The 22,887-nt window shown below is 42.3% G+C and overlaps 1 protein-coding gene across 3 annotated transcripts in view; it reads left to right on the top strand.

The window, feature by feature from the left end:
* The window catches only part of cabin1 (calcineurin binding protein 1), a 93,000-nt gene extending 71,984 nt beyond the window's left edge, over window positions 1-21,016 (top strand). For all 3 annotated transcript variants that reach the window (XM_061816230.1, XM_061816228.1, XM_061816229.1), the window contains 4 exons: window positions 6,221-6,476; window positions 13,990-14,157; window positions 18,173-18,375; window positions 18,458-21,016. In XM_061816230.1, the coding sequence (XP_061672214.1) occupies window positions 6,221-6,476; window positions 13,990-14,157; window positions 18,173-18,375; window positions 18,458-18,601 (771 nt within the window). In that variant the 3' untranslated portion in view covers window positions 18,602-21,016. The remainder of the gene's footprint in view (window positions 1-6,220; window positions 6,477-13,989; window positions 14,158-18,172; window positions 18,376-18,457) is intronic.
* Window positions 21,017-22,887: the final 1,871 nt, after the last annotated feature.

The raw sequence follows: 22,887 nt of genomic DNA, 5'->3' as shown, positions 1-22,887 counted from the left end.
CACATCCAAAGGTTATCATACCATGTGATGACCAGTGACAAAGTTTTATTCGTTAAAGCAACATTATTTTGCTTAGTAAATAAAAACTAACAACAGTCATTTTAAGAGCTGGCACTGTTGCCACATCTATGACAGAAGTGTGAAGTATCAGTGGGAAGTTTCAATTTGTGCAGTGTTTCGCTTTCCTGCAAAAATCATGTACTGCACCCATGTCTTTTGACAACGGTTTTGGCAATAATTTGTTGAAGGCCAGTTGAAAACAACCTTTCACCGCTCAGTCCATGAAATCAGTTTTGGATTAATGTAACAGGGATGAACGGCACTAAATAGAGGTTGAGATAGTGGTTGTGAGCCAAAAGCCTATCCCAGAATAGTGAATATTTTTATAAGTGCAGAGAACACCATTTTTCTTCCATTTTGAGTTTCCAGTACTCATCATGTATTTCATTTTGTACATCATGAGATAAAATGTGCCAAACTGATTACCGTATTTTTACGGCTATAAGGTATCCTTAAAAGTCTTAATTTTCTCCCAAATGGGTGGAGCACCTTATAATGCGGGACGCTTAATGTGTGAACCGACGTCCAAAATTTGTAACTGACTGGGAGCATTTCCTCCTGACACTCTTCTTATAATGAGGAAAAGTGGACATTACAGGAGGAAGTGTGGATGTGGGAGAGGACGCTAATGGCAAGCCCCCCAGAAGGTACATAATGCTGGTGTTTTGTGCTAAACATCGCTTTGGCTGCGGGCCCCCAAAAATGGCACCAACAAAGAGATATGCTTACGAAGCACAGTTTAAACTAGAAGCTATCAGTTACGCGAAGAAACATGGCAATCAAGCATCCGGGAGAGAATTCAAGATCAACAAATCCATGGTGCTAAAGTTGAGGAAGCAAGAAAACGAGCTTCGTCGAGTTAAGAAGACCAAGCTGCGTTTCCACGGAAACAAGGCGAGGTGGCTGGAGTTGGAAGAACAATTCGAGCAATGGATTATTGATCAAAGAACAAACAACTGGCGTGAAAAAACAGAGCAGCAAATGAACTCGGCACTTATTATTCCAGGAGCCTTGACGAAACAAATTCATTCAATTGACATCGGTGTAAACTGGCTGTACAAACTGAAGTTACGAGCAGCGAGGGAGAGATGGACAACAAATGGCAAACATCTTTATTAAGAGGGAGCGCACAATTTGTGACTGGATTGTGGATGCTTGGGCTAGCATGTCTGCTTCCACTGTTGTTCGAAATCTTAGTCCCACAGCATCGAGACTGACAATGACAATGACGAGATACAGAAAATAAGGACTTTGATGGATTCTGTGGATGAGGATTAATAAAATAAATTATGTGAGTACATACAAAAAATACTTAAAGTATAACAGAACTCACCGTTTACATTGTTAAATACATGAATAAAGTACTAACCTAACTCGGTTTTGCTCCCAGTGCCTTTTCACAGTGAAGAAAACAAGTATTTGAACTTTGTTCTTCTTTTTCTTTCGGCTTGTCCTATTAGGGGTCACCACAGCATGTCATCTTTTTCCTTTTAAGCCCATCTCGTGCATCTTCCTCTCTAACAGCTACTGTCTTTATGTCCTCCCTCACAACATCCATCAACCTTTTCTTTGGTCTTCCTCAACACCCTTCTGCCAATATACTTACTCTCTCACCTCTGAACATGTCCAAACCATTGAAGTCTGCTCTCTCTAACCTTGTCTCCAAAACATCTAACTTTGGCTGTCCCTCTAATGATCTCATTTCTAATCCTATCCAATCTGTTCATACCAAGTGAGAACCTCAGCATCTTCATTTCTGCTACCACCAGTTCTGCTACCTGTTGTTTCTTCAGAGCCACCGTCTCTCATCCGTACATCATGGCTGGCCTCACCACTGTTTTATAAACTTTGCCCTTTATCCTAGCGGACACTCTTCTGTCACATATAACGCCAGACACCTTCCGCCAACTGTTCCACCCTGCTTAGACCCGATTCTTCCATTCTTTACCACACTCTCCATTGCCCCGTATTGTTGACCCCAAGTATTTTAAGTCATCCACCCTCGCTATCTCTTCTCCCTGGAGCTTCACTCTTCTTCCTCCGCCCCTCACATTCATTCCCTAACCCTGATGCAGTCCCACCTCCACCTTAAATCTCTCTCACAGTGGACATGCACCTACGATGAAGATTTCAGACCCCTCCATGATTTCTTAGTGGGAGAACTAGCAATATAGTAGGGTGTTCAAATACATGTTTTCTTCCCTGTACGTGCCAGCACTAAATATTACCCAGTGAGCCTCCCATGGGCACTTCCGCCTTACACGCTAGTTCACTTTGTCATTGATATCAGCACAGTAGCAGTTTGCCTGTCACTCGCCTGCTCTTGAGCACTGTCGCTTTGCAGATAATGTGGTTAAAATGAAAAATGCGACACCGCTGTATCAATGTCTTCTCGTAAAATGTCATGGATTTACTCAAGGATAGCCTTCTAAAGTCTAGACAAGGAAGAAAAAAAGATCATGTTTATCTTCAGTACCTTATTTGTTCTCCCCATTGCCCACGACCCCTTTTCATCATTTCCAAATAAAAGAGTAGGGTATGCATCTCGTAGGCTCCTATTTCTCTAGCCTAATCTAACAGCTGGCTATGTGGAATCATTGTGCCGCTTGCTCACACCGTACAGTGGTAAATATGAGGAGACACCTCTGCGCTCCAGGCCCCTATGTGAAAACTCTGTCCCTGCTTCTCTTTCATGTCTGGACATTTTTTCAACTCCACACAAGTACAGACTGCCAAGCCTCAGTGTATAGCGCTGAGTATGAACACTGGCTGTACCGGGATTTTGTTTCCTCGTCAGAAAAGCATCCACAACTGCTCTGATTTTATTTTGGCCATTCTCAATATGTGCAAAGAACTTTTTTCATTTATAGCCAGGGATAAATTCCACTGTATAGTCCTGTGAAAAGTCAATTTTTGAGGAATTTCTTTGGTTCGTATCATTTTCTTGCACCTTTTTTATTTCTTTTGTCATACTTGATTATGTCAGGGGGATTCTGTTTGTGATTTCTTGATTGAACAGTTCTGGAGGAACCAGGCTTGGGTGTGATTAAGGAATATTGAAAAAAAAATGTTGGTTAGCCACAGTTCATTAGTGACGAGACATGATTAACAAGGAGGTAATGACCTTTTCATGCAGGTAACCTTTAATATCATTTTTTCCTTAAAAAAATGAAATCATTTAAAAAGCGATTTTAATTCACATTGGTTATGTTGATCTGGTAGTTACATTTGTTTGATGATCTTCAACATTAAAGTGGGGAAACTGCAAAAATATACTGTAAGAATCGAGACTTGGGGCAATACTTTTTCATGGCAATGTATGCATGACTGGAAAAAATGATCGGTGATTCGGTTAATTTTAATCTTCAGTTAAAAATTAATAAAGCAATTCTCTCACTTTTTAACAACATACAGTAGAAGCAAAACACCTTCACATTTAAATGCTAAATTAAACTCTCCAGCTACTGTATTTAATATACTGCTTGGCCTTTATTAGGGTCAGGGGCAACGCTATATCAGATGACTTTGAGCAATAGGCAGGCCACCCTCGATTGGTTGCAACTCAATCTCATTGCAAAAATCAAACCAACAGCATGACCAATTAAAGTGACACCATCCTGCTGATTTTGTGATGACCTTATGCAATATTAAATGCAATATTAATAATTATAAATTCCACAGTGAGCATAACATAGCGATACACTGTACCAATTGAGATTACTCGCTTTTATAAAATAGTCGTAAAATTTAATATGCCTTAATTCAGACAAATTCTACATTCAGAAAATTATGAAGTGGTTATGCACAATTGAGCCTAATAATCTGGTCTGGTGAGAACCAAGAATGAGTGATGTGCTGCAATTTTTTCAGGTAGAAATTTTGTAATACAAGATGAGCTATCGACTTAGTGTCAATTGTGCCGGTGTTGATTTAATAAGTGGATAATCAAAGCCGGCGCATGCTTGAATCTCTGTGTAGTAGTCCATCGTTTGAGAAGGTTGCTGTTCTATATTCAATTTGCCTAATCGCTGCAATAGGATTGAAGATCCAACATTACATGCCAGATATTTAAAAGTTTTTGTACATGTGCTTTACCCATTTCTTCATGTTTTGTGCTTTGAATATTATGAAAGTAACTTAATGTAAAAACACATTTTCAGAATGGTGGTGTGGCCTTCAACATTTTCTAATTTGAAAAGATAAAAAATCCAGGAAGAATTGGCCATGAGGCTTCTCAAGGCTAACTATCCTTAAAATTCCTATCCATTTTAAACAAGAGAATGAGAGAAAGTATTTATTCCTGTTATCTGTGGTGCTCTGTTTCCATGGCAGCACCAGTGGGAGCAGGCCCACTGTTGTCACAGGTTGTTTGTGCAGCTCTTTTGTCTTGTGGTCCTCTCAAACAAGGGTCCCCAACCACTGGGCCCCGGATCGGTCGCAGTCCGTAGATCATTTTGTACAGGGGCACAAAGAAAGAATAATAAATGATTGGGTGTATGTATGTATTTCTTTCGGAATGTTCCATTAGGGTTCCCCACAGTGCGTCATCTCATATTTGTTTGGCACAGTTTTTACACTCGATGCCCTTCCTGATGCAACCTTTGTATTTATCCAGGAAGAGAGCTAGAGCCTATCCCAGCTAACTTAGGTTAAATTGTTTTTTTTTTTTCCTTCGGGTGTCTCATTTTGAAAGACAACCATCTCCGCCCTCGCCTCATTTCCACGCTTGCTTCTTTGGCGTGCCTTTTTGTTGCATCAGCAATCAAAGCTAGCCCTCGTAAAATGAACCAAAAACAGTTCACTGGAGAGTTTCTTTGGAAAGGGTAAACAAGAAAACGATGAGGCAACAGAAGGGTCACAGACTGCCTGCAAAAAAAAAAAAAAAAAAGCTGCATTTCAAAGAAACTACCAAGATTCCTACCTGTGTTATGGGTTCATCGCAACAGGTCATTCACAAGCCCGACACCCACTCTTTGTAATATGCATTGACCGACTTGCTAATGAAGTCATGAAACAATCAAAACTGTGCCGCCACATAGAGACAAAACACCCAGAAGAGAGAGAAAACTCCTTAGAATATTTTGAAAGTAGAAAACTGTAACATGAAGGACAAACAGTGATTGAAGGCCATTACTTGAACAAATATGTCCACGCTAAAAGCAGCTTTTCTGGTCAGGATCCCATTGCTAAAACTAGGAAGGTCTCTACTATTAGGGAAGAACTGATTTTGCATGCAACAAAGGGCATTTGCACCAAACGTTTCAGAGAGGCTGCAGTAAAAAAGGTTGAAAACATCCCGTTTTCGGCGACCACCATAAGAAGAACAGATGTAATAGCGGTTGACATCGAGGCATAGTTACTTGAGAGAATAATGGTGAGTTTAATTTTTCATGGTGGAACAGTGGTTCAGTTGGAAACCGTTGGCCTCACAGTTCTGAGGTCCCGGGTTCGATCCTGGACCTGCCTGTGTGGAGTTAGCATGTTCTCCCCGTGCCTAAATGGGTTTTCTCCAGGCTCTCTGGTTTCCTCCCACATCCCATAAACATGCAACATAAATTGCCCCTGGGTGTGATTGTGAGTGCGGCTGTTTTTCTCTATGTGCCCTGCGATTGGCTGGCAACCAATTCAGGATGTACCCCGCCTCCTGCCTGTTGACATCTGGGATTGGCTCCAGCTCTCCCTGCGACCCTTGCGAGGATAAGCGGCTAAGAATATTGGACAGATGGATGAATTTTTCATGAATTTAACATTCATTTTTAAGACAATTGTGAATTTATTTTTGCCGTGTGTGTGTGTGTGTGTGTGTGTGTGTGTGTGTGTGTGTGTGTGTGTGTGTGTGTGTGTGTGTGTGTATATATATATATATCCCCCACATCTTGACAGCTGGTCTGTGAAAAATAATGCCTACTCTAAACCAGTCATGGTGCAAAAAACATTGGGGACCACTTCTCTAAAAAACATTCAGGAGCATAGCAGGGAAGGGATTCAGAGCTTGGACAGCAGCAGAGGGAAACTGATAAGTCTAGGTGGAGATAGACCCAGAACTTTGGCTCATTTTGGTTCCTATTTTCCAGTTGAGAAACCCCTATCTTAGCTGAGTTCTGCTGGTGCATCCCTAGTCAATGAAGGCTGCTCATAACAAATCCTGTGTCTCCTGTAGCCCATGTGCGAGACCCCGACCACACCTAAATTCACCAAGGAGCACAGAGATCTCTTCTTCCCCTCCTCCCTGCCAACGCCGTTTCTGCTCAGCCATGCCACGTGTCTTCCATTGTCCAACCAAGAGGGCCAAGGCAAAGTGGTGTTTGAGCCCCTGAACAAGTTACCCGGACCACAAACTTCAAGCCATGATCAGCTACCACAGGGGAGAATGGCTAGCCACACAGCAGCACCTTTGACCTTCCTTCAACACACAGGTACATTTTAATGACAGCCACTTCCTCAGATACAGTACATTTGAAATTATATTCAAAAGGTTGGAGTCTTTAAAGGAGGACTTTGTCCAAAATTCATATGTACAATAAACCCTCCAATCTGAATTCATGTTATTATTACATATATGTTGGATATTAATTGGAAAAAAATCTAAACTAAAGAACATTTTTTAAATCCACACATTATCTGGATATGTGCCAACTTTCACAGCCAGACCCAGAATAAACATCCTTGACCCCATTCCCGTGACATTACCGGTGCTTAGCATTACAGACCATTCGTTCTAGCTAGACCAAGATGCCGAGCTGTTGTGCACCAAATTCCAACAAAACTAAGGAAACGCACCCAAATATGTTGTTTTTTAATCCCCACGGGGTCAACCTGACAGGATAAACCTGTGGCTGTCACAGTTGAGGCTCGTTCATCAGCCGGGGAAATTTGCATGCATCTAACCATTATTGGTTATTAGCCGCCTAGCTATAGCCTCGTGCCGCTTCTGTATAAGCAACAACATACTTTGTGAGGCGGCACAGTGGCACAGCTACAAGGCGTTGGCCTCACAATGTGCCGGTGTAAGCAACGAGATACTTTATCACGAGGCCCGGGGGCGCAGCTGTAAAGCTTTGGCCTCACAGTTATGAGGACTCTGGTTCAATCCCGGACCTCTGTACGTGGACTGTACATATTCTCCCAGTATCTGCGTCAGTGTACCCTGGCTCTCGCACTCCCGTTTTTGATAAATTTTGGACATACCCTTTAGCATTCATATGGCTCACATAGCATTCACATAGCCTTTCAAGACCGTTAAAAATGTGTACTCACGGATTTTCCACTGGATATATACAAGTGGTCCTTTCATCAAACTGTCATGGATCATAAGTAAATTGATATGTAACATGTCTTCGTCCAAACAAACAACTTCGTATCTATTGGAGGAAGTTATGCAGACGTCGATTGTGGATTGTTAGCGTAGCATGCTTGTTGCTACTCCGCCAAAGATCAGAAACGACTGCCCGTGAGTCTGTTTTAACTTAAACTAAAATGTCGACTACAATAGCTAGTTGTGCATCTGCTTATAAAAGAAATGCCATCACTCGTGCCGATGATGCTGGCAACCCGTAAGTAGCATTGCAGGTGGAAACAACGGTAGCTCCCCTCAATGGCTTCAGGTGGGTATCAAAACAACGTGAACTCAAACTATGTAAAACGAGCATCATGGGGACACAAAAAAAAAATGGGAGCGTGCACAGAATTGAAATGCTCAGATTTTTTTTTTTTTTTTTTTAAATTTACCTATTACTCACGTTTTTATAGCCATCTGACGAAAGATGCTATGGATTGGAGCCAAATGAAGGGGGAGAGGTTGCGCTGCTCAACAAACTCTTGGATTAAAAAAATGTTTCAAGTCATCAATAATGAGTTCCACAGCAATGCACCAATGGTAGCTACCGGTGCAATGGATCTTTTTCAGATTGGAGAGGAGTCAAAATACTTCTTTTGAAGGTTTGGCCAAGGATGTCCAATGTAGTGGATAAACTGCACTATGTACAAACGTTTTATGTACAAATATTTCATGCAGTGTTTAATAAACAGTCTTAAATATTTTATATTTTTAAGACTGTAATATGTGCTGTCATCACTATTAAAATGTTGTGCCATCATTGAGCATTTATTTTAGTTGGTTAAGGGATTCTGTTCAATTACAGTGACCAGGACAATCGTGTCCTGTGGCCTGTCCCAAGATTATATTACCGCTAAATTAGCACATGCATAATTATTATTAATGATTGTTGTACGGACAGTTTTTTAAAAAACAATACAAGTACAAACCTAACAAAATATAACTCCAGATCATTCCTAATAATCTGAGCATATGGGTAGCGGCAAATTGGTTGTGCGCATTGTATATTGGCAGAAGGGTTTTTCAGATTTATTTATTTTTTTCTTTTAAGGTCAACTTTGGGGGTGCACATTATACTTCAGGATGTACTATACTCGAGAAATTACGGTATTTTTCACAAAAATCGGCCACAAAATTCCAGATAGTGGACGTTCTCTGTTCGGTGAAATGTGTCCACAAGCAATAGTGGGTCAGAACAGGAAGCACTGCAGGCGTGGCAAACGCTGATTGGCTGTCAGTTTTCCAGCCAGGGTCATTGGAATGTCTGAGCGAGAGAGGAATTTCAATAATACTTTTCCAATATTGATATGTTTTTAGGTGAAATCTGTGGATAATTTTGGCATTAAAAGAAACATTGAACCCTCATCTACTAACTTTGAATGTGTGCAACCATTCCTATTATTTTCGATAAAGTCCTCCTTTAAATTAGATCTCTGCGTTGGAGCTTGGATTTACCAGCAGGGGCCGCCTTTTCACTTCTCCAGTGACTGTGTCAGTGTGTGACTTAACGATTGTGCTTTTACTTATATTTTCATGAAAGCATGTACAGATATGAGTATGTTTAATAGTTTCTAATGCACTTGCTCTATATTCATTCTCAGAATTTAAGTTATGTCAGTCATGTCTCCAATTGCCACAGTAAAGTTACATTTCATTTGAGAGTTTTGCATTGTCACAATTGACATGCAAATAAGGGGCCATTTGGGCAGAAGTTTTATCCATCTTTATTTGAGAACGGTTTTGTCCAAAATAATTTCCAAAATTGATCCATATTTTTTTCTATCCCACATGTCCTCATTAGGCTGGTGGGTAAGCTGGTACCTCTCCTAGCAGAAAGGGTGAGAGGAAGGGTGATACATCCCAGTCAATCACTGTGCATATATACAGTAGACAAACAACAACTCACATGCACATTCACACTTATGGACAATACTTAACCGATCCATGTTTTTAGAATTCGAGACAAAGCTGGAGTACCCATAGGAAATTTAAAAAAAACACAAGGCGAACATGAAAACACCACACAGTAAGGACGGAATAGAGATTAAAACCCAAAACTTGAAGACTATGAAACTGTCATGGTACCCACTGACCACTGTGTTGCAGAATGAAATAAAAGTAATAAAACCAAAACATACATTTAGTTTTCAGTAAAAGGACATAAATTCCACTAGATGGCAGTAAAGCGCTTCACGATACTGTAGTGCTAGTTGATACTCCACAGTAGACTACTGTAAATGGATCCTGTCACGACCCATCGGAACAGAGGTAGGACCCAAATGCAGGACTCGGAAGATGCAAGGTAGTTCGGGGAAAAACGTTTATTATTAAATGGTAGGGGATCGGGCAAGCAGTCAGGAGCAGCAGCGGTAATTGGGACGTCAGGCGTAGAGAGCAGGTCAACGGGCAGGCAGGAGTCGGTACAATCAAATTACAATCGGAACAATCAAAGCAGGCACAAGTGTCAAAGGAGTCAGGCTTACGGGGTCGGTCGGAGAACAGGCGGAGGTTGGTACACACGGGTTGACGATCAGGGATACTAGAGTGCTGGAACACGACATGAACCTCATCGATCTGGCGGAGAACATCAGTCGTCATCGGGGTCCGATATATACACAGGCGATAATCAGCCCGCATGAGGCGCAGGTGTGTGCCTGGCAATTAGTGCCGCCATGCGGGCACCCGCACAGCCCGGGCTGGAGCAGCAGGATCATGACACTACCCCCCCCCCCCCCAAGGCACGGCTCCCAGACGTGCCTAAACGAAAGTAACAGACAATAATTAACACATGCAGGGGTGGGCGGAAGGGGGTCCAGAGGAGAGCACCCCCCCACCCCCCAACCCCAGTCTGGTGGCCATCCAGGCCACTAAACGCAAGGCGTCCGGATGGACAGGTCAGGAGGACGACCCGGACGCCAAGCACCAGGATCCCCACGGGGCGATTCGGGTGGACGACCGCGGTGAGGAACCAAACGGCGAAGCAGGAACCAGACCAAGGCAGGCAACTGCTCCGGACGAGGACTTCCCACGCTGTGGTTGCGAGACGACCATGTATTGGTCGCCGCCGAGGCTTGGCCAGGATGCAGCTGTGGACTCGTCACCAACGAAGCCAGGTCGTGAAGCGGTTGGGAGCCAACAGGAGAGAAGAGGATGACGGAGAGAAGGACTAAAGCCGTGACCGCCGCCATCACGAAGTCTCTCCAGCTCCGGGGTGGCTCATCAGAACTCCCCATCTCCTGTCGCCGTCGAGACAGGGGCGTGGGACGGCCGCGGACCAGTCGCGCTTGTACTCCTGGACAGGAACGTGAGGCTGCTGGGGAACCGTCGTCACCTCCTGGACAGCAACGTGAGAAGGCTGCGTCCTCGCCACCTCCTCCTGGACAGCAAAGTGAGAAGGCGGCGGCAGCGTATCGCCACCTCCTCCTGGACGGGAACGTGAGAATGCGGTGGCGTCGTCCTCACCACCTCCTCCTGGAAAGCAACGTGAGAAGGCGGTGGCGGCGTCCTCGCTACCTCCTCCTGGACAGCAACGTGAGAAGGCGCGGCATCGTCGTCCTCACCACCTCCTTCTGGACGGGAACGTGAGAAGGGGGCGGCGGCGTCCTCACCACCTCCTCCTGGACGGGAACGTGAGAAGGCGGCGGCATCGCCATCGCCACCTCCTCCTGGACGGGAACGTGAGAAGGCGGCGTCAGCGCTACCTCCTCCTGGACAGCAACATGAGAAGGCGGCGGCACCATCGCCACCTCCTGGACGGGAACGTATGGGCGTGCCCGTCGCCGACTAAGCAGGAGCGTGGAGCAGCCGCGGGCTCGTGGGCACGGACGAGAAGCGGCTGCGGAGACGTCGCCACCTCCTGGACAGCAACGTGAGGCAGCGGCGGATTGGTCTCCACTGCCACTTGAGCTTTGCTTGGAACAGCCAAAACTTCGACGTGGGAATGGCGAGGAGGCGAATCCGTTCCCACAGCTACTTGGGAATGGCGAGGAGGCGGATCCGTTCCCACTGTTACGTGTGCTTGCAGTGCATTCGTTGATACAGCAATGTGGGCGTGGCGTGGTGGCGGGTCCGTTTCCACGGCGACATGAACGAGTGTAGGCAGAGAGTCAGTCGAAACTGACACGTGGGCGTGTCTCGGGAGCGGATCAGTTCCAACTGCCGCGTGAACATGAGTCAGAAACGAGTCCGTTGAAACCGCGGTGTGGGCATAAGTCATTAACGAGTCCGTCGAAACTGCAATGAGCCCTTGGCTTGGCAGCAGATCCATTGCCACTGCCGCGTGAGCAAAAGTCAGTGGCAGTTGCGACGGGCTGGAGCAGCAGGATCATGACAGATCTATCCATCAAGACGCTTAACCTCACCAGGGTCGCGGGGAGTGCTGGAGCCTATCCCAGCTGTCAACAGGCAGGAGGCAGGGTACACCCTGAGCTGATTGCCAGCCAATCGCAGGGCACATTGAGAAAAAACAGTCGCACTCATAATCACATTTTTCAATTTAGTGTCTCCAGTTAATGTTGGATGTTTTCGGGATGTGGGAGAAAACCGGAGTGCCCGGAGAAAACCCACGCAGCACGGGGAGAACATGCAAACTCCTCACTGGCGGGGCCGGGATGGAACCCTGGACCTCAGAACTGGGAGGCCAACACTTTACTGTGCTGCCCATAGACAAACAGAAAATATATTTTGGACATTTTTCTCCATTCAGACACCATTTATTAAATAAGCTTGGAAATGTATTCTTTCATTTCTATTTATAGTTAAGTAAATAAATATTTGAACACCCTGCTATATCGCAAATTCTCCCACTTAAGAAATCATGGAGTCTGAATTTTTCATCGTAGGTGCATGTCCACTGTGAGAGAGATAATCTAAGAAGAAAAATCCAGAAATCACAATGTATTATTTTTTTTAAACGATAAGTATTTGAACACCTATGTATCAGCTAGAATTCTGACCCTCAAAGACCTGATAGTCCACCATGTATTATCTTGTAATCACAATTTACAATCAGTATGACTCAAACTTGTAACATGGCCAAGACCAAAGAGTTGTCCAAAGACACTAGAGACAAAATTGCACAACTCCACACGACTGGCAAGGGCTATGGAGATATTTCCAAGCAGCTTGTGAGTAAAGGTCCACTGTTGGAGAAATCATTAGAAAATGGAAGAAGCTAAACATGACGGTCAATCTCAATCGGAGTGGAGCCCCATGCAAGATATAACCCTCGTGGGTCTCAATGATCCTTAGAAAGTTGAGGAATCAGTCCAGGACTACATGACAGGACTTGGTCAATGACCTGAAAAGAGCTGAGACTACCGTTTCCAAGGTGACTGTTGGTAATACACTAAGACGTCATGATTTGAAATCATGCATGGCACGGAAGGTTCCACTGCTTAAACCAGCACATGTCAAGGCCGTCTTAAGTTTGCCAATGACCATTTGGATGATACAGATGAGCCATGGGAGAATGTTTTGTGGTCAGATGAGACTAGATTGAACTTTTTGGTCATAATTCCACTAACCGTGTTTGGAGGAAGACGAATGATGAGTTCCATCCCAAGAAGACCATCCCTACTATGAAGCATGGGGGTGGTAGCATCATGCTTTGGGGTGTTTTTCTGCACATGGGACAGGACGACTGCACTGTATTAAGGAGAGAATGACCACAGCCATGTATTGTGAGATTTTGGGGAGCAACCTCTTTCCCTCAGTCAGATGGGTCGTGGCTGGGTCTTTCAACATCAAAATGACCCGAAGCACACAGCCAGAAAAACCAGAGTGGCTCCGTAAGAACCATATCAAGGTTCTGGCGTGGCCTAACCAGTTTCCAGACCCAAACCCAACAGAAAAGCTTTGGAAGGAGCTGAAAGTCTGTGTTTGTCAGCGACAGCCCAGAAGCCTGTCTGATCTAGAGAAGATCTGTGTGGAGTAGTGCACCAAAATCCCTCCTCCAGTGTGTGCAAACCTGGTGAACAACTACAGGAAACATTTGACATCTGTGATTACAAACATAGGCTACTGTACCAAATATTAACATTAGTTTTCTCAGGTGTCCAAATACTTATTTGCAGCTGTATCACACAAATAAATCGTTAAAAAAAAATCATACATTGTGATTTCTGGATTTTACTTTTTAGATTATCTCTCTCACAGTGGACATGCACCTACGATGAAAATGTCAGACCTCTCCATGATTTCTAAGTGAGAGAACTTGCAATATAGCAGGGTGTTCAAATACTTATTTTCTTCACTGTAGGTCCATCTGACCTGCTGGGGATTTTATTTTTCTTTAAACGTTTTGTTATTGTGTGTAAATTTGCATGTTAAGATTGTCAAAATAGCAACGTCACTTCTTGTTATTACCAAGAAACCATACACTGTTTGGTGGTTGCGTTTAATCAATAAAATGGTTCAGTTGCTCTTGACGTCAGAGATGTTTGAACAAAACCAGGGTTGGTATATTGACAGCTGTGGCATTTCAATTGTCGTGTTTTTTGTGATATCTTGTCATTTATTACAAATCCACAGAGACGATCGGATTGTGGATTGTAACATATTTTTGTTGTTGCTCCGTCCCTCCCCGACTCCAGAGGAGCGTAAGAACCCCACAGAGGGACTCTTGTACAGACAGCAGGAATCACACCTCTGTCAACAGATGAAATTGGCCTCTGTATCGCAAGCACGGGAAGCAGCAGCAGCAGCTGGCTGGTTCCAGGAGGAAATGGCCACATGTAGCAGCAGCACCCAGCAGGGTCCAGGTGAGAAAGATAACAGCAGGCTTAAAACTACTGCATGTGTACTTACTCTTCACGATTACCTGTGATACCTGCTTAGCAAAAGTGACGAAGACTGCTGAATGTCATCCAACCTCATGCGAGACCCTTTTTAACAATTTATTAAAATGTGAAAAGAAGATAAAGCTTCTGTATTTGGCTATTTAGACCCTCATGGCGTAACTCTGTCTATATCAGACTACAGGATTTCAGCCCAAATAACTATCATGGGTGATTTCTTGTGTTTTGTAGGAAACAACAAGAATTTCTGTACTATACATAATCTAAGACCACCGATTTATCGACCGATAGCCTGACTACGAAAAAGGAAAAGTCTAGCATGTTTGATTTTTTTGGGACATCTTAAATGTAGGGTGACATATCAATGACATCTCTCCAACAGCGCACCTTGATGTCGACCAATTGCGTACTGTGACCGGCGCATGGCCTCTCTTCCGGTGTTGTCAACATACTTGGGTTATTTTCATTTATTCACACACAAGAAACAGTGTTTTCCAAAGGTTTAAAGCATGACTGGACAGAACGTCGGCTTGTATACATGCCAAAATTAGTACTCCTACGAACTTGCTAGGCTGCCTAACATTATGATGCCTGCTTGTGAACTACATTGTATTAAAAGTCTGTGAACATACAGTTGAAGCCAGAAGTTTACATACACTATGCAAAAACACCTTTTTTTTTGTCTGTCTGAAGTCAAATCAGACTAAACCTCTCATGTTTGAGGTCCGTCAGGATCTGCAAAATTATTTAATTTTGTTAAATAATAGTGTTCCCTCGCAACAACGTGGTTCACTTTATGCAGCCTCGCTATTACACAGATTTTTTTGTGTGCATGTCATTTTTACAGTGTAGTAGGCTTTGTTTTTACTATGTATGAATGCACATTGTGTTCTCTAGCCTGCTTCGCGAAAGGAAAACCCCACTTCATGTTCTGCGTCTCCATTTTCAATTAATCTCCTCCATGCTATGTGTCCTATGCAGTACAGAATGCCTTCATCTTGCCTGATTTACGTAATTGTTCTGCACTGTGGCTCTTTTGTGCTGATGAGGACACTCGTGTTGAGAAAGACGAGGAGGATGGACTAACACTTGATGGCTTGACAACCATGGCCAATGAACTTCAGAGAACTGCTCAAGAATGGGACTGTTTGATGTTTCATTCATTACAGTCCTCATTAAATTGAAGGTGGCTTGTCTGTTTATAAGAATATTCTCACCCAGAAGAAAAAAGAGCCGCAACAGCAGAAAAAGACGCTATAGCAGAGCCGCTCCAGGAGGAAGAGGCGCGGCCAGGGGAACTGTGAAATACGTGTGAGTCACTTTTAATAATTTCTTGTGTTCAACTTCATTGACTGATCATTGAAATTAAATTTGTTAGCGGCTTGGAAAATGGATTTCTAAAAACGATACAATTTTTTTAATAGCAGCTAGGAAAATGAATGAATTTCGAAAAACTATATTATTTTTCTCTGTACAGGAAAACACTTCTACCCAGTCCTGGATAAAACTGAAGAAAATGGATGGATATATATAGATATATTCCTTTCTCAAATAAATGTTCATGTCCTCAAACAGGTCTTGATCTTTGGTTTCATTCTAAAATACAGTAGTGTATTTTTTTTAAACTATGAAGGTGTGAACCTCACTTGTTTCAGCAGGAGAAATTTTGGAAAATGTTAATGCCTGTGTGAGAAAGGTTTATAAAGTGTGTGGTTTGGGCTTTAACAGTCTTAAAACAAAAATAAGAAACGAAAACCAAACAACCTGTAAACTAAAAAAAAACATGCACTGTAAATTAAATGAAAAAAATTACAATGAACAAAAAAAATTTAAAAATCAACTTCTACACATTTCATTTGACCATGTAACTCCCACGTTACATGAGGGAAGACCACCATATAAAATTCTCTCAGAAATTCCCTCACTTTTATGGCATTTAACAAAATAAAATAATTTTGCTGATCTTGACTTATCTGAAAGTTTAGAGGTTTAGACTGATTTGACTTCAGACAGAAAAAAAATGCAATGTGTATTTTAGTGTATGTGTATGGACTGCATTTCATTTATTTTATGTTACATAGGTGGGTAGATATTTCTCTAACTCTAACCATGCATATTTTTTTAATAGTAGTGTATGGTAAAGGGGCAGATGTCCTTCAAATGACCAAATTCTACAAATGTAAGAATGACCCAGAACAAAAAAAATGCACGGGGACAAAAAACAATAAAAAAAAAAATACTACAATCTCAAACAATAACTGCAAAGGAAAAATGCTACATACGTGCACACGCACGCACACACACAAAACAACTAAGAGAAATGCAGCAAGTTTACTCCACACAACGAAAGTCCACCAACCCACAAGGGGGCGCGACCTCCTGGACGGACCAGTCCTTTATAGATAGTAGATATGCCACCGCCCTGTAGCAGGTGGACTAACCAACGTGCCTCTGTTGCCGCCATGTTGGGGAGCTCATCATTCCCAACGAAGGCAATGTTTGGTCACTGAAATTAGAAATTAATTTTCTCATTACTCAACCGATTTTCCAATTTTGTCAGTGCCAAAATGTATGCTATCAATATGCAACTTTTGATAAAAAGCACATAAAAAATATGTGAAACAGGCTCACAGTTCCCTTATCAAAACTGTATGGCCTTCAACCATATGCAGCGAATTTGCCAACATTCTTGGTCTTTGGTTTTTCCCCTGTTCACACGTGAAATAACCACATTTCAGATTGGTTTTCCAATTTTTTTCCCTTTTGTGTGTATGGGGGGAGGGGAGGGGTAGGGGGAAATCCCCAAAACGCTTATTGACAGTTTATCCCCATTTATTCGAGAATTTTTCAGCTTTTTTTTTTTTCCAAGGCAATTATAATGTGCATCAGTTATCTTTGGGTTTTCGCAATGAGCAGTTAAGGCCTGTCCTCCATCAAGGGCAGGTGTCCAGTTTTATACCTATTTGGGTTTTGGGCAAATGTATTTTATTTGTCTATCATACAAATGTAGCTAAAATTTCATTTAAAAAAAATATTTTAAAAATTCTCAACATAGCAGAAATGAAATACATTGGCGTCAGTGTCAAGATTTTGTTTGAAATGTCGCTTAGATTCAGCAAGTTCCGTAACTCTCCGGAATGTGACGTCGCGTCACGACAAGATTTAGCCAGAGAGTGAAAAGGATGGTGAGGAAGTGTGTTGTATACGGCTGTTCTGCGTCAAACACTGACGTAGTCATCTTACATGAATGTCCGAAAGATGAACAGATAGCCAGGTTATGGACCAGGTTTGTGAAGACAAAGCGGGCGCATTGGACTTACAAATCAAAGTGGTAATATGTTCCAAGCATTTCACGGAGTAGGACTGCTTTGAAAACCCGGTAGACCCTTCACTTGGCTTCGGTAGCAAGTAAGTACATACGTGTTAAATTGTTTAGTATTGACAAGTATTTACCTCCTTTTAAATGTAAGTACAATACCGATAGAGATATTTATGTTAGCTAATATCCATATCCATGTAATGTTTAGGAGGTGACGAAATTTGGACACTATAAAATTCGTGTACTGTTGACGCTGAGGTCTTCCAGAAATTCAACTACACCAGTGTGTGCTTTCAAGTGTTAGGTGCATTATTTAAAATATGGGCTAAATCTAAACGCAGAACGATACCGAAGGTTTCGATTTTGGTTTTATGCCGACTCAGTCGCTTGTGCAACAACAACAGACGACTCGCTGTTGTGTCCAAGCAGCATCAGACGTTTAAATGTGTTTGAATTAGATTTCGTAAACAAGGTGTACGTAGATTTCTTGAGGCACCTACCAGTCTGTGTTTTGGGTGCTCCAAATTCCTCGTCAAGTTTTTTGTACAGCTTAACAGTCCTCATTTGACTTGAGAAGCTCCACTCTACTGGAAAGATTTCATAAGAAGCCATCAAAGTATAATAATGACAAATGTGGTATGTGTGCATGTTTTTCCTCAGACCAACAGCACTATGCCAGCAGTGATCTGTCAAAGCTTCCAGACTCCAGTCGAATGCGTTCACGCGTCCCGCCTACCATGCCAAAGCTCGTCATCCCCTCCACAGTCACCAAATTCCCCCCAGAAATTACAGTGACTCCTCCCACGCCCACACTTCTCTCTCCCAAAGGCAGCATTTCGGAAGAAACCAAACAAAGGCTCAAGGTAAGATTTGCGAGCGCCACTTCTGCGTAGGTCCTGCAGAGCTCATCAATGAGCCAAAATGTTTAACCCCCCCCACGCGCAGAACGTCATCTTGTCGTCGCAGTCCGCTGCCACGGTCAAGAAAGACACCCTGAGCCAGCCTTCGCTGGAGGTGCAGGAGACATCCAGCCAAGAGTCATCTCTGGAGAGCGAGTCGGACGAGGAGGACGATTACATGGACATCTGAGGCTCTTAAAGCCTCCTGTATGGAAAGCTGTTTGAGCATTTATTCATCAGGGTGCCCTAGTCGAACAACTTAAGTTCACTAGTAAAATGACTACTTGTGTTTTTCCCCACTGCTAGTGCCATTTCTGGCCCATCAGTACACAAATATACTTCAGCAGTAAACAATGGCATGCAAAGTCGATGGCTGAATTTAGCTTAATTAATGCCAGTACAATCTTCACGTTAAATCTCAAAACACTATTATTGGCCTTGGGAGCTATCTCCTCATCTTTGAAAAGGAAAAACCTTTGATGCCATTTCAACCTCAAAAAGTACTTTCACTGACCTATTGAATATACCAGTGCACAACCCCAGGTTTGTCACACTTTTCATGACAGATGTCAGATGCTGTAACAGTAGCTTGAACAATTTTCACAACAGAAACTCTTCTGTTGTCTAAACTTAGAAGTGCATAAGGTCAATTTAATTCACTAATAGACCAACAAGAGCACACTAAAAAAAAAAAAAAAGACTACTAGGGGAACTTTTGACATCCTAGTTAGGACAGCTCCGTTATTTTTATGGCAAAACTGCACAAGTTCAGTGGGGGCCAGCCGCAGGTCGATTATTGTCATAACTAATATTCCATTAATTCATTGTATATAAAATTATTTTGCTGCAGTTTATTACTAAATATTTACTGTTTATTTGATTTTGGGGTTTTTTTTGTACTGTTTGCTGATTCAACTAACACAAAAACAAGCAGTATCACACGAGAGGGAGTAATGTTTTACAGCGGTCTTTCACTGTTCAACAACTGTTGTTTGTTTGGTTTTTTTTTGTTAATGTTTTCCCACTGTAATCCCCAACATTATTGAAACTGACATTTTCGGTACTGACTCATGTAAATGGCATCAATTTGACTTCTGAGGCTTCTTTAAGGTTGAAGTCCATCATTTAAATACTTCTTCATACTATGGCGAAAAATAATGATTTTTATCATAGATTTAAGTGGCTATTATTTTTCCACAAATCGATTAAGATCCAGTGCCTGGTTTGGTCCATAATGTAAAAAAAATGGGCAACGTAAAAGTAGATGTTTACAAACAAAAGGATAATTTGTGCACTTTTTTTTCCCTGTTGAAATCCTGAAATCGGAGGCTTTTAGGCCTTTTCAATTTTTAAAATGACTACTCAACCAATAATGAAAAGTTGTGAAATTGATGAGCAATCATTGACTAATCAATTCATTGTTGCTCCTCTCATTTAATTGCATATGCGTAGTCCCAAAGTAGTGGCATTAGTAGTGGAGAACATGTTTCTACGAAGACAGTAATTCTGAATTGTGAGAAGTGAAAAGTGAGGACAAAGTACTAGTGTATGTACATTAACCTGAATATTAAGGCTATTGAATAAGTCTTCAAACTGCTTTCCATACTCCTGCGCTAGCAAACCACACGCTACTCAGTGGTGGTGTTGCTGGTGCAGTGCATGTCACTGCAGTTTCAGTCTTTATTTATGCAATTGTTCAATTTCTTCCCCTACCCTCCAAAAACCGAGAGAATGCAGTATTTTCGTAGGCTGTGGCAATGTTACCATGTTGCCCAACTTGTGCGGCATAGCATAGGTTTGTTGCGTAACTTGCCATTTATGCATATCACGGCGCACCCAAGCAGCGCGTCACCTTTATATGCATCATTACTTTGGTTGTTTGACCCGCAGACCGCACAATGGAATGGTGACCAACAGGTTAGCACGTCTGCCTCACAGTTCAGAGGACGCAGGTTCAAATCCCAGCTCTGCAGGTCTGGAGTTTGCACGTTCTCTCTGTGTCTGCATGGGTTTTCTCCGTGAATTCCGACTTCCTCCCACATCCCCAAAACATGCATGGCTATTGTTGATTGAAGACTGTAAATTGACCATAGGTGGGAATCTGAGTATGAATGATTTTCTATATTCCCAGCGATTGTCTGGAAACCAGTTCAAGGTGTACCCTGCCTCTTGCCCGAAGGTAGCCTGAATAGGTTAAAGCACGCCCGTAGTGAGGATTAGTGTTACTAAAAATGGGTGGCACTCCCAGCTGCCCCTTTGTCCTTCTTTTCCAGGTGAGGACCGTTGCCATGAAGGTTGGCATACATTTCATAGGACACGGGTGACAAAAGGACAGTCACTGCACAACGGCGTAGCCTGTAGCACATCGGAAATGTTTACACCCAACATTTGGATCAGAAGATCACTCAAGTGTGCTGCTTTCGTACTTCCCATGTTCCTGCAAGACTATTTTTGTTCTTTTTCAGCAGTGCAGCTATAGCTGTGAGCTTCTCACAAACGAGATGCCTGTCACCAGCACTCAAGTGAATCATGTAGAAAGAAAACATTTTGTACATATCAAAATCCAAATATCTTTGGCAGCAACAGAGGTGTGTGTGTGTGTGTGTGTGTGGTGTGTGTGTGTGTGTGTGTGTGTGTGTGTGTTGTGTGTGTGTGTGTGTGTGGTGTGTGTGTGTGTGTGTGTGTGTGTGTGTGTGCGCTTGTCAGTGAATGACAAGGTAATTAGAGGCTGGCTTTGATTCCAAACTTTTCCTTAATTCAACCCAATTCAACATGCATGAAGTGGTGACTCGAAATTCTCCTTTTGTCAATTTGTTTGAACCCTGGCATTACTCAGTGGAAGACAACAGAATGTTTTTTTTTTAGCTGTTTTCTATCGAAATAATGGTATCTACTGAGTTTTTTGAAAGGTCGTGAAACTGTAAATGTCTTGGAAAAAAAACATTTTTGTATTTTTATTTTATTACATGGTTGTTGCGTTGAGGTGTTTCTCCCCCCTCCACCTCTGCTGAGCTTTTGGAAATGTACAACAGTGGAGAGGTGACTGGTATTACCTGAGTCTATTATGGATATTTAACCAAAAATATATTTGGAAATGTTTACACCTTGTTTTGCTATTCTTAAAAATGCATCTATATGTCTCATTAAATGGAACAATGGAGCAGCAGCAATTTCTATCTGTGGTGTGTTTGATGATGATTCTGAGTGTCAGTCACACCGCAATGCATGCTCAGATGCGATATCTTTATGTGTTAAAATTATGTCATATGAAATCAACCAAATGGAACCTTGCTGCATGTTGAAGGACTTCCTTTTTTCTGATAGTCTTTTCAACCTACTCGTTTAAAAAAAAAAAAAAAAAATCTTCCATTCAACAGTATTAAAGTATTGGTACTGTTTAGCCTAAGGTAGCTCTTAACTGGTCACTTACAAATTTTGGCCAAATTTTCATTGGGACATGTTTACACTAACACTCGAACAAATTGCATTATTCAAACCTGAAATTAAAAATCAAAAACTAACCTTTCTAAAGCATGTTCAATAAAAGATAAAAGCCTCACTTACAAATAGTTTGCAGTGTTTCGCCTCCCTAAATATAAATGTAAAAAAAGGGGGTGTTCATCTTGTGCACCAGAAACACAAGATACAATTTTTTTCTATATTAGTTGTGTTTTCATATTTTCTTCCTTGAGTACATTCATGTAGTGTAGTATTTCTTTCCCAGATGAGCCCAAAATGATACATACTATGGCCAAAGTCTTGGGTTTTTTTGTTTGTTTGTTTTTGTTGTTAAATTTGTACCTTCTGGCTGGCTGTGACTCATGAAAGTGGCAAAAGTCTGGTTAAGTGGTGACAAACGTTTTTACACCACAGGGGGCCACATCATAGACTGAGCAAAACTACAAATGCAAATAATTGGTTTAAATAGTAGCAAGTTTTGCACGTGATGGGTTGCTCACAAATCTTAAAACTCCGGCCTGGTTATAACTGAAACAAATGGTTCCAGTGTGGGATGTACCAGTAAACAAAAAAATCATACAGTACTTCGGTTTTAAGACTACGGTTCGGTACACATCAGTACAATGGGGGGAGGGGGGGTAACTATCTCAAGGAATTGCCTTCTTTCTCAAGGTGGAAAAGCAAATATTCAGCAGGGAAATGCTGTTTTTTTTTCCTGTCCTGTAGCCAGCAGACCACCCCAAGTATCATTTTGGTGCTCAAAGCTTGTACAACCAGGTGTGAAGTATGCGTCATGAGGGAAGTCATTAGTCTTCATTAGCAACTTCCAGCAGTTTCTTATGAAGTGTCATTGAGTTGTCATTTGCCCCTTTGCCGAGTGAGAAGTAGGTTTTGTTTTCTTATGTGGGAGACCAAATGTGAAGGTAGCCAGCCCCTGCTTGCTAAGTAGGAGAGCTCGCCGCAACTCTGTTTTGGAGGATGGAGCTTTTAACTTCAGAGAGCCACAGAGGAAAGGAA

The sequence above is a fragment of the Syngnathoides biaculeatus genome, chromosome 4 (genome assembly GCF_019802595.1).
Source record: "Syngnathoides biaculeatus isolate LvHL_M chromosome 4, ASM1980259v1, whole genome shotgun sequence".
NCBI classification, from domain to species: Eukaryota; Metazoa; Chordata; class Actinopteri; order Syngnathiformes; family Syngnathidae; genus Syngnathoides; species Syngnathoides biaculeatus.
This window is presented reverse-complemented; position numbering and strand designations above follow the sequence as displayed.